Source organism: Macrobrachium rosenbergii, chromosome 27 (assembly GCF_040412425.1).
Source record: "Macrobrachium rosenbergii isolate ZJJX-2024 chromosome 27, ASM4041242v1, whole genome shotgun sequence".
Taxonomy (NCBI): domain Eukaryota; kingdom Metazoa; phylum Arthropoda; class Malacostraca; order Decapoda; family Palaemonidae; genus Macrobrachium; species Macrobrachium rosenbergii.
The window spans coordinates 33,694,509-33,707,008 of NC_089767.1; the positions used below are offsets into that span (position 1 = coordinate 33,694,509).

The following is a 12,500-nucleotide window of genomic DNA, read 5'->3' on the forward strand; positions in this document are numbered from 1 at the left end:
AGAGAGAGAGAGAGAGAGAGAGAGAGAGAGAGAGAGAGAGAGAGAGCAATATAGTTCGCATGTGTTCTACTGCGTCTGCATAGAGATCAAGCAACAAACAGTCTATAAGATGAGAGAGAGAGAGAGAGAGAGAGAGAGAGAGAGAGAGAGAGAGAGAGAGAGAGAGAGAGAGATATATGCGCATTCCAGCAATATAGTTCTGGTGTGTTCTACTGCGTCTACGTAGAGATCAAGCAAAAATCAGTCTATAAGAAACAGTCTATAAGATGAGAGAGAGAGAGCATATATGCGCATTCCAGCAATATAGTTCGCATGTGTGTGATAGCGTCTGCGCAGAGATCAGGCAACTAACAGGCTATACGATGAGAGAGAGAGAGAGAGTAACAGGGCGTTATCACAAAAACCTACGGAATAAGCCACCGTATTTCATTCTAGACACGCTGCCAGTACACTGATTCATCGCTTTTGGATCATTCATCCATTGGATAAGTGTGTGAATAAAGTTAAAAAAAAAAACATATTATGGATCCTAAATCCAGAATAGCATCTATTTTATGCACCCAGACTGAATCTGGATACTGTATCCGGGAAAAAATGGATAATCTTAACTACAACACCAATATGGATTCAAAACCTGAGAGAATACGGTTTCCTAACCGATATCCTTTCTGTATCCAAATTGAATCTAAATGTTGTATTCCGAACACAAATAGGATACTTTAACTAGGCCTCCAGTAGGACACAACCAAAACCTGAGCACAGCATCCTTTCCTAACCAGTATCCCAAAAACTGTCTAATTTTAAAGGTTACTTAACCAACTTCCTGAAGGCACATTTTGGTTAACAAGAACATAAGCGTCTGGATACAATACCCTAAATTATGCTATCTTAAACTAGTGTTATTTGGGTTTACCAATACAATGAACAATCAGCAACTTTAAAAAAATATATGTCAATAATACAATTCTTAATGATGCCAGTTTCTAAATGTCACAGTAATTCATTAAGAAGTATGGTTTACATCACCTGAATTTCATGGAACTTGTACACAATCAATCTTCACCATTGCGAAGAAACATGACAAAAACATTACTTTCTTCAAAGTTGTTTGAGGAGTCAAACATTCTATCTTTACATCAAAATGACAGTTGAATGGAATACAAACATACATGCATTCCAAACCTGGTACTTCGAAAAACAACTGATTACAAAAGTCAGGTTCAATGTATTTATAAAAATAAACATTAAATAAAACAATATTCAGCAACCTGTAATAATTCTGAAAAAATCTTATTATAAGATTCAGGTTTAATGTAATTATGAAAATAAATATAAGATAAAACCCAATTCAGCACAAAATAAATGTAACGGTTTCAATATAAAAAAGAATATCTGCCTCATGGATCATTACAAAAGCACAAGCAGGGACTCATTAAAAATTTTCGAAAAGCAACTCGACAAAGCGTGGTAGCATCAATAACGTTACTCATTATTTTTGCCCCTCCAAGGAAATGCCTTGATGATTAAAGAACTGGTTTTTTTTTCATACGAAAACTAAAAGTCTGTATTTATTAGACAAAATTCAAAGTTTTATCATTACCAACTACAAGAATTTCAGAAAATGACAAAAACGAAAGCCTGTGATATATACGTGTATATACTTATGTAAGTATATTATGTGTATTGTATATATATATATGTATATATATATATATGTATATATACACACATATATATATATATTATATATATATATATATATATATATATATATATATATATATATATATATATATATATAAAGTAAAGGGTCCCTTTAAAGTCATTTCCTTTTTGAGATGTACATAAGTCAAGGTTGACTAAAATATTTCACTTTGCCATCAAAGGAAATAAAAGATTCCTTTATAAATTTCTGTGATTCGCGTCTCACAAGTTGATAAATCATTTTCAAAGATTTATTCTTGTTTACTTATCTATTCATGTATATATTCTCATCTTAATAAGATGACAACCACAAAGTATTCAATAAGACAAATACTCGGAAACTCGGCAAAAGCAACCTTTAAAATTCATAGTTTTCCGTTAATAACGAAAATAAAAAGATACGCGTCACGATAAAATAATAATAATAATAATAATAATAATAATAATAATAATAATAATAATAATAATAATAATATTAATAATAATAATAATAATAATAATAATAATAATAATAATAATAATAATAATAATAATAATAATAATAAAGTAAGAAATTTACAAACAAAATACGTAGAGAGAGACTTCAAAAATCCAGCAATATAAAATCATGAGCAATAAATATCTACGGGTATACAACAGCTTTTCCTCAAATACGGATACTTTAGCAAAACAACACTATATCATTTCATCTTTTTCATTTCCATGGACGTTACAAGGACGTTGTACAATTTAATAACGAAAGACTGTTACTTAAGTGATTTTATAATAACCTCAATATGTTTAAGAATCATTCATCACACCATCCATTCTTTATATTCAATGTTTCAAGCAACATTTTTATTTACAATTTCAAATCGACAGTTGAATAGCAAAAGATTATTCTACACATTGCGTAACTGATTTTATAATATTCTCAAGATGTTTAAGAAAAATTCCTTACATTGCTCATTCTTTACTTTCAACATTTCAAGCAACATATTTATTTACATTTTCAAAGCGACAACTGAATGACAAGAAACGATTCCATACATTATTTAAGTAATTTTAAGAATCATTCCTTACATTACAACTTTACGCTAAATTTTTCAACCAGAATTTTTATTTACATTTCCAAATCGCGTATTATTTCCAACCCCCTTCCTTTGGGTAAATCAAATCCTGATGTTAATCTCATCCACTTTTGTCATATTGCATTATCAGTTTTATCTACAGTTTCATTTCAGTAACACAACCGTGCTGAAGAACACTGCGAGTGGAAAATGAACAGAGATACGTATATGGCCTTTTGTAAAAGGCACTGCCATTTTTCATGAAGCTCGCTCACTTTATGTTTTATTGTTATTTTCGTTCCATTAACGAGACGGAACATATGGCTTCCGGAAAGCATTTTTATTTTTTTCATGATGTAATTCCAGGTGGTTTAATTGCATGACAATGCGTCTGGAATTTTATATATGTATGTATGTATGTATGTATGTATGTATGTATGTATGTATGTATGTATGTATGTATGTATGTATATATGTATATATATATATATATATATATATATATATATATATATATATATATATAATAAAGTTCTGTCACTAATCCACTCGTGACTTTTTTACACTCAAACATTAAGCCACAAGTATCATTTGATAATGAATTCACTTTACTTTTTAATACCTTACACCAAAAGGGAATTAAAAACAAGTGCATCTACCCTGTCGAGATTCGAATACATGCCTTTTACCACTTGATATATATATATATATATATATATATATATATATATATATATATATATATATATATATATATATATAGTATAGAAATAGTTTATATTTCATTTAAGAAACCACAAGAATTTGCCTACCGACGGCTCCCATAATCAGAAAACGTTGACGCACCTACCTCCGCGAAACGTATACCAACGTTTACCGTCAAAACGTTTCCTATGCACCGGAAATCAAGAAAGCATAAACAAGTAATTGTATCTCAGTGCGAAGTGCTAAAGTGGTCTGGTAAATCACGTTACACCTTCAAAGTTTGTAGTAAATGACGATACACCTCGGATACGTAGGTGAATGATGTATCCACTCCATTGAATTCTGTAGATACATATGTATCAATTGCGTTGTATTATTGTAAAATCTACTTAGAATATTTTCCAAGTGTCGACGCCATTCTAAAGTTGGAGTAACGTCGCCAGAGAGACACAGAAACAATAATAGGAATATTTTAGATATTGCTATTTATAAATAGGTAACAGCGCTTTATTTAACAAATCATTCGGTTTATCTCAAAGAGCCATGGAAGATTTTCTTCACAGAAAAAAATGCACACGCTTTCATTTCTGAAAGAGGAACACGGGAAGATTTCTTTTGTTCCAAAAACTTGGTCGTTTTCCGGGGACAGTTTTTCATTAAACTTAATAAAATATATAGATTCCTTCAAAGTTAAACACACTTCTTTTACTTTCTAAACAGCAGGAAGAGCAGAGTATCCACAAGTATTAAAAGTAAACACTTACAATAAAAATCCATAAAAAAATAATTTAAAAAATAAACAATATGAAATGAGAGAGCCCACAGCCACTGTCTATCATCACATCGGTTCACTGACCTTTCTCTCTCCTGGTGCGGGCAGCCCTGGCACCGTGGTGGTGCCCGTGAGGAGGAGGCGGAGGAGTGGTGGTGCCCTTCGTGATGCCCCTGGTGATGATGGACGTCGTGGTGGTGGTTCTTATTATTATTATTCCCGGCGTGGTACGCGAGGGCATCCTGGGTCACGTGCCCCACCACCAAGAGGAGGAAGAGGGCGCGGACGAGTGCCTGGTGCGTTGTTGGAGGCTTCATGGTGCCAGTGTCCTTCGACGGCTTTCTATGTTGGAGGGGCGTGAGGGAGGAAGGGACGCCTGCCTCGGTGGCCTTTGCAGCCTCTTCCTAAGTTCCTGCCGCAGGCGGGGCTGCTGCTGGAGGAGGGAGTAGTGGTCACGCGGGCACCTGGGGGCGATGGCTGGCACTCGGAGGAGAGCTGCTGTTCATGCTACGACTCTGCCACTGACTCTGAAGAAGGGGACGCCTGGGGTATCCGAAGAGGTTGTGGGGAGGGGGGGGGGGAGGAGGAGGTGGGGAGGTGGGGGGAGAGAGAGAGAGAGAGAGAGAGAAGGGGGTGAAACGGGGGTGAGAGGAGGAGGAGGAGGAGGAGGAGGAGAAGGAGGAGGAGTGGCCCGACAGACGGACGATACGTCTAAACAGTCGGAGGAGACGCCGACGGCGACGCTGAAGGGGAACTTAGGATGATGATGACGGCGATTTCACACTCACTGGCGATAGCACCCGAATGAAACAACGAAGACGTCGTTTTGGGATGGGTCCGGGTCTGGGTCTGGGTCTGGGTGGGGTTGGGTTCTAGGGTCAGAAGGAGATGAGTTCGTCGGATGTAGGGAGGGGGCCGGAGCAGGGGCGGGGGCGAGACAGAGAGAGACAGAGAGAGAGAGAGAGAGAGAGAGAGAGAGGCCCTGACGTCAACACGAAAACAACAAACGCAAAAGAAATAAAAATCTTAAACAAAACAGACGATTTTGAGAAGAAGGGGAAAACGCCAACTTGTTTACAGATGATTCTTCTTCTCCTTCTTCTTCTTCCTCTTCTTCTTCTTCTTCTTCCTCTTCTTCTCCTCTCTAACGACGCATGGGAAAAACCCGGACGAGGAACACGCACACACCGCCAACCACGGCTGCCGACACTCAACTAAAGCCTGAGTTTGAGAGAGAGAGAGGGGAGACAGAGAGAGAGAAAGAGAGAGAGAAAGATAGAGAGGAGGGAAAGAGGGAGGGAAAGAGAGGGGAAAGAGGGGGAGAGAGAGAGAGAGAGATCAGAGGATGCGATACACGTGCTAGGGGAAAACAGAGAGCTCTCGCTCTTTCCCTTCTCTCTTTCTCTCTCTCTCTCTCTCTCTCTCTCACACACACACTCTCTCGCGCTCTTTAAGTTATCCAGATATTTCTATGGGATTCTCTCTCTCTCTCTCTCTCTCTCTCTCTCTCTCTCTCTCTCTCTCTCCATTTTAGGGAAATCTATCCAAATCTTTGAATATCTAGAGAAAAAAATGAATATATGAAGAAATTATCAAAACTTGACTGTACGTGATTTCGAATAAATCAATACTTAAATAGGGACAGCAAAGGGTGCGAGTGTCCCATAAACTGGAAATTCACACCCACTAAGTAAGAGGCCACTGTACAAAGTAAAACACAACTGAAAGGAAAAACAGCTCAGTGTATATACATACATACATACATACATACATACATACATACATACATACATACATACATATATATATATATATATATATATATATATATATATATATATATATATATATATATATATATATATATATATATATATATATATATATATATGTATATAGTCTTGGTGCCGATCCATTTATCACTTGTAAATTCCCCTTCGGTGAAAATTCCCCATCGGGGATATTCCCGAAGTAGCGTGAATCTGAGAATTTTATATCAAATAACATTTGTAGCTTCATGATCGCATATAAATCACGGTGTTATAAAAATTTCATTATATATATGTGTGTGTCTGTATTGGAGAATAGAACTATATAATATAATATAATATATATATATATATATATATATATATATATATATATATATAATAATTGTTCTCAAATGTATATTTTTATTTTCACTCCTTATTTTTTCTTCTTTTCACGTACAAGAAATCTATAAATACTCAAAGACTGGAATAGACTTCCTTAAAATTTCGTAGAGAGAGAGAGAGAGAGAGAGAGAGAGAGAGAGAGAGAGAGAGAGAGAGAGAGAGAGAGAGAGAGAGAGAGAGATTGATTCTACAATTCTAAGAAATGCAAACAACAATATCAACTGAAACCTGTCGCACAGATAAGAATAAAATCTATACTTGCCTACACGAAAATCTGCAACCTTTATCACTACATCAGGCAGATTCCGCATTCCATTAAGTAAATATAAAGAGCAGATATTTTTAGAGATAAAATGAGAATATGAAATTGGCAGATGAAATTTCATTATACAGACTTCTGCCATAGTAATCTAACCGGGAGTAAATTAAATATGGTAGGTATTTGCCCTAGAGTGTAACAATACAACGAGAAATAAATAAACAATCATTATATATATACAGTATACATATATATTTATATATATGTATATATATATATATATATATATATATATATATATATATATATATATATATATACATATACATACAGTATATACAGACTCCTGTATGCCACAGTGTAACAATACAATAGAAATAAACAAACACACATATACATATATATAATATTTAATATAATATACATATATATATATAAATATACAGTATAACAATATATAAACAAACACACATATATATATATATATTTATATATATATATATATACATTTATATTTATATGTATATGTTTATATATATATATATATATATATATATATATATATATATATATATATATAGATAGAGAGAGAGAGAGAGAGAGAGAGAGAGAGAGAGAGAGAGAGAGATTCACATTTAAATGTGTCGTTATCCACTGCAAGACTACCCTTCCTCACTACTGGCCCCAACATTACCGTGAAAAATCAAGCAACTTTGATCCAAGATTCGTGTTGGTGCGTATCACCCACACCGATGGGACATCCTGTCCCGACCCTCTCATATAATTATGTTATATACATATTAATCTTCACTAATAATGATAAACTATCACATTACCTTCCACACTCTCGAATACTGTAGACTGAAGGTTCCAAGCCAACGTGGTTTCTGAAATACAGAAAAGAAAACTCGCTGAAATTTTGGCTTCTGAACTGACCTTCAAAATGGGTCAAGGTCACAAATATTTGGGGGAATTAGTGATCCCAATATAACCAAAATACATATTTTGGGCAAAACAGGAGAAAGCTTTGAATAATAATAATAATAATAATAATAATAATAATAATAATAATAATAATAATAATAATAATAATAATAAAGCAATGCCCTAAAAAGCCTGATTTAAACCCAATTTGTAATTTACCTAAATCCTAATTAATTCTTCACCTGTACAGAAGAACATTTAATTTCTATGCAACCTGATCACCAATATCTCTCTCTCTCTCTCTCTCTCTCTCTCTCTCTCTCTCCCTTATCTTACAGCCTGTATCGTATAGCCATATTCAATATTGCCATATTAAAAAACATAACCTGACTGTCCACTTGACACGGAGGAAGTAATACCATTAGCTCACAGCTCAAGCACAATTGAATCGCATGATTCTGACGTTGCTTTTTTGTGTTGCAATATGATATTGCGGAACAGTGACACCATTACTGTCGAAATAAATTGCCCACGTAGTTTCCGCTCTCTGCTACGTACGGTTAGCAGACCGTAACGGTTATCATCCTTTTAAGTCAATTATTGTGTATGCAATTCGGAGTTGTTTTCATTTTCTTTGATGGCGACTTCTGTCCAAATCCTGTGTTTGCTTCTCGCTAAGGGAACGCCACTTATACCGTATTTGTTATGCTGGCCAACAGACTTTGCCTTCAAAGGCGGAAATTCATCGTCAATATCTGCATGAATTTAAAAAGTCAATAAACCCTTTGCGGTCTTGGTGTCACTGAACGCAGCACGAGGAGTGAAGAGCTTCACAAAATAAATTTTGAAAGTTGGAATGACTCACTGCTATTATTTCCTTTAGAGCTGCATTGAGAGAGAGAGAGAGAGAGAGAGAGAGAGAGAGAGAGAGAGAGAGAGAGAGAGAGAGAGAGAGAGAGAATTATCCATTACTGCTTGTTCATGGTGTGCTGTCAACTACAATTGAATTAACCAACCAAAGAATATAAATGTTCGTTTGAAAAAAGTAACAATATGTAATAAGAAATACAGAAAGAAGAGATCAGTTGTCAGAAAATCAAAAATCAGCTGACAAATTAAAAAATTAATTAATAAAAATATAGTAAAATTGCTGAAATACAAGGAGAATTGTATCTGAGTAGTAACGCATTGCATCTTCGCTGCTGGAAAGTGAAACGATGTCTATTCGTTCGTTTGGCTTTTGCCGTCCCGCAGTGCCAAACATCGAAGTTAATTTGCCCTTCCATATTTTCAAACCTGTCAACTGCTTTGACACAATTAAACACTGAAGATAGTATCCCCACTCCTCAATTATCTTCTTCAAACCCTACGAGGAAAAATGGCAATAGATTCGACGTCCGAAGATGCAGCATCTTCATTTACTCTCATATTCTTCAGATTATCCGGATTCGTGAACGTGTACAACCATCGCCTTACTTGCTCTGAATAGCTTGGTGTTCCTCTCAGTCCTCTAATCTCATCTCGTTGACGTCAGTGGGAGATCTTTCCTAAGTCATGTCTTCTGTCTAGATATCTGATGCCGTTACTGCCCTCATTTTATCTTACTGTGCAGCTGAACTCACTTTTGCTGTTGTTTGTGCTTGAGTAAGTGAGTGCTTTTTTTTCAGTCTACTTACTACCTCCTAGCTGTTGTGTAGAGGTGTTTTTAATGTAATATTTTCAGTTTTTTTTTTTTGTGTATATTGTATATGGACAAGGGGTGAAATAAAGTATTATTATCTTTATTATTTTGAAACATGTAGTAAAACAGCAATGGCAGTATAATAATTCTGTTTTATATTATCAGCACTTGGGGAATATACGACTTGTTCTTGCAACAACTTGACAACATCCACATTCGATTTTTTTTTTCCTCTTTCGGTCATATTTACGATATTTATTTCCTCATTAAGAGAAAGCAAGTCTTGCTTCTTCTCTGACGCAGGAGCACTTCAATCACCAGTGCTCACCCACAAATACAGATGACTGGATTACTGTTCTTGACCAGAAAGTAAATCATTCTTGCTTGAAAAACATTCAAGTTTTGTATTTACTTAATAAAAGGTTTCGTCTAAGGTGTACCCATAGACTGAATATCAACACACCCAAACACGTACAAGCACACACACACACACACTCACGCGCGCGCGCAACAGCGATAATCTCTCCACAGTCATAATGAATTCGCTCTTTATAGGCCATTAAATAACTGGAGCAGCGCCTCAAAATCACACAATTAAGAATAAACAAAAAATGTAACCAGAAGATTTGAAAAAATGCAACCGGAGGATTTGGTTACTTACAAACCAATCCTACAACTTTCAAGGCATTCAACTTCACGACCAAATTACATAATAATAACAATAATAATAATAATAAACCAACGTCAATCCAGACTCATCAGCGAACACGCCCAGGCGCCGACGCGCGACTCAAGTCTGGCTTACGTCGGCGCCTCTGTGACTCTGGGATCCGATATGCGTCTAATTCTCGTCTTTTTCCTCGTTCTTCTGACGCTCTGTGGAATTACACTCAAACGCACACACACACACACACACACACACACATATGTCTGTACCACAAGAGCAGGACCAGACGGCTGTAAAGGGAGTGAATGAGCTTCTCGATGGGTTGTTGACTAATGTGCCAATTTCTGTTTGCTGTCGTTGCAGATACTTAAAGGTTTGTCATCAACAACAACAACAATAATAATAATAATAATAATAATAATAATAATAATAATAATAATAATAATAATAATAAGACGACGAATCTTTAGGTTTTTACGTTGATGTAAAAAGTTGCCTTAAAGGTTATTAAAGAATGTTTCGTTCAAGATTATACTATACAATAAAGCTGAAAATTATACCTTGACGTGTTCAAACACACATACACAGGCCCACGCCCATGCCCACGCCCACACCCACATGTACGGACACAGATACTTAGTTTAATAAAAGTAAAAAGGTCACGCAGTACACTATCGTTAATCGTACTAGCTTCCTAAAATTGGGAATCCCTGTATTTCCAAACTGCTTTGGTTTACTAAACCTAGTCCATCATTTATAATTACATCTAAAAATTAAATAACAACCCTACCCTTGCCAAATCATAAAGCATTATAAGGCTTCATGAGCCACATTATAATAAAAAATAAAAAATAAAATCAAATAAAGACATATTTGAAATTTCAAGGTTTTATCTAAGCACCAAAAAGAGAACTACAAATAATACGAGTAATCATCTTCTCAGGGAAGACAGAAAAACAATGCACTCAGATATCAAGGAGACTAGACAAACATACATTCAATATATTAGTCACCCTCTCTCTCTCTCTCTCTTACTCTTCGCCATATGCTGTGAATTTGTATATCTGCACTGAACAACGAAATAACACCCAATTTAAATATCCACCGCAGAAGTATTATACACTCTCTCTCTCTCTCTCTCTCTCTCTCTCTCTCTCTCTCTCTCTCTATCTCTCTCTTATACACTCTTATCTTCTTTCTCTCCATATGCACTGATTTTGTGTCTCTGCACTGAACAACGAAATAACGCCTAATTAAAATATCCGCCGGAAGAAGTATTATACTCTCTCTCTCTCTCTCTCTCTCTCTCTTCTCCATATGCATTGAATTTGTATATCTCTCTTAATTAAAATATCTTACTCTTTGCTCTTCGCCATATGCACTGATTTTGTGTCTCTGCATTGAACAACGAAATAACGCCTAATCAAAATATCCTCCAAACTATTATACCTCTCTCTCTCTCTCTCTCTCTCTCTCTCTCTCTCTCTCTCTCTCTCTCTCTCTCTCTCTCTCGCCATATGCTGTGAATTTGTATAGGTGCACTGAACAACGAAATAACACCAAATTTAAATATCCACCACCGCAGAGTTATATACTGTGCTTGATAATGCATTCGTCCCTATGTCCTTTCAATCTGCAGACCCAGCAAATGCACACGCAATGCTTCAAAGCAGGAACGGAATGCGCAAAGCAAAATAGAAAAAAAAAGCAAGAACCAAGCCAAAGAGAACGCGTTCCATTAAATAGCACCCGCCATAAAAGTAAATGAGAATCTCGCTACCGAGAAGAACGTCTGCCAATGATCTCCATATGTTTCCTCAGAAGTGCTTGCATGATATTCGTGTGTGCTTACTATGCATGAATATATACACTACTATTTATTATGTATAAGTAATTGTATTTATATACATACACATACACAGTAAATATACAGGGATATTATTAATGTATTTCTGAGTACATACATACTAAAAGGTGTATGTATTTATATATAAATTACATATATACATACGTAGTAATGCAAACATATTATTCTCGTGTATTTACTATGTATGTATATAAACAATTACTTATACATAATACATACACCTTTTAGTATGTATGTATTCAGAAATGCATGCATAATATCCGTGTATATTTACTATGTATGAGTATGTATATATACAATTATTTATACATACATACACTGTACAGTAATTATGCATTCGTCTGTGTTAACTATGTATATGTATACATATACTTATACAAAATACACAGTACAGTATGCATGTACTCAAAAGTGCTTGCATCATATTCGTGTTTATTGACTCTGCATGGATACGTGCAATTATTTGTATAGACATACACCATACAATATGTATGTAAATATTCTATACGTATGTTAAGATAACCTTATACAATGTATACAAATATTCTTTTTCAAGCCTACACCCTTCCCCTTGGAGTGGGGTGGGGGATGGCTCCAGAAGATGTTCAATTTTCCAGTCTCAAAGATTCTCCTGCGGTGAGGTTGTTTTCAACCCCAGCTACCCCACACCGCAGTCGACAAATTACTCGGGTACGGGCATATTGCTCCTGCGGCAG

General features: G+C 35.4%; 1 protein-coding gene across 1 annotated transcript in view; it reads right to left on the reverse strand.

Moving 5' to 3' along the window:
• The window catches only part of jus (julius seizure), a 470,955-nt gene that overhangs the window by 370,396 nt on the left and 88,059 nt on the right, over positions 1–12,500 (reverse strand). The window contains exon 3 of the mRNA XM_067128685.1: positions 7,482–7,532. Coding sequence (XP_066984786.1) covers positions 7,482–7,532 — 51 coding nt within the window. The remainder of the gene's footprint in view (positions 1–7,481; positions 7,533–12,500) is intronic.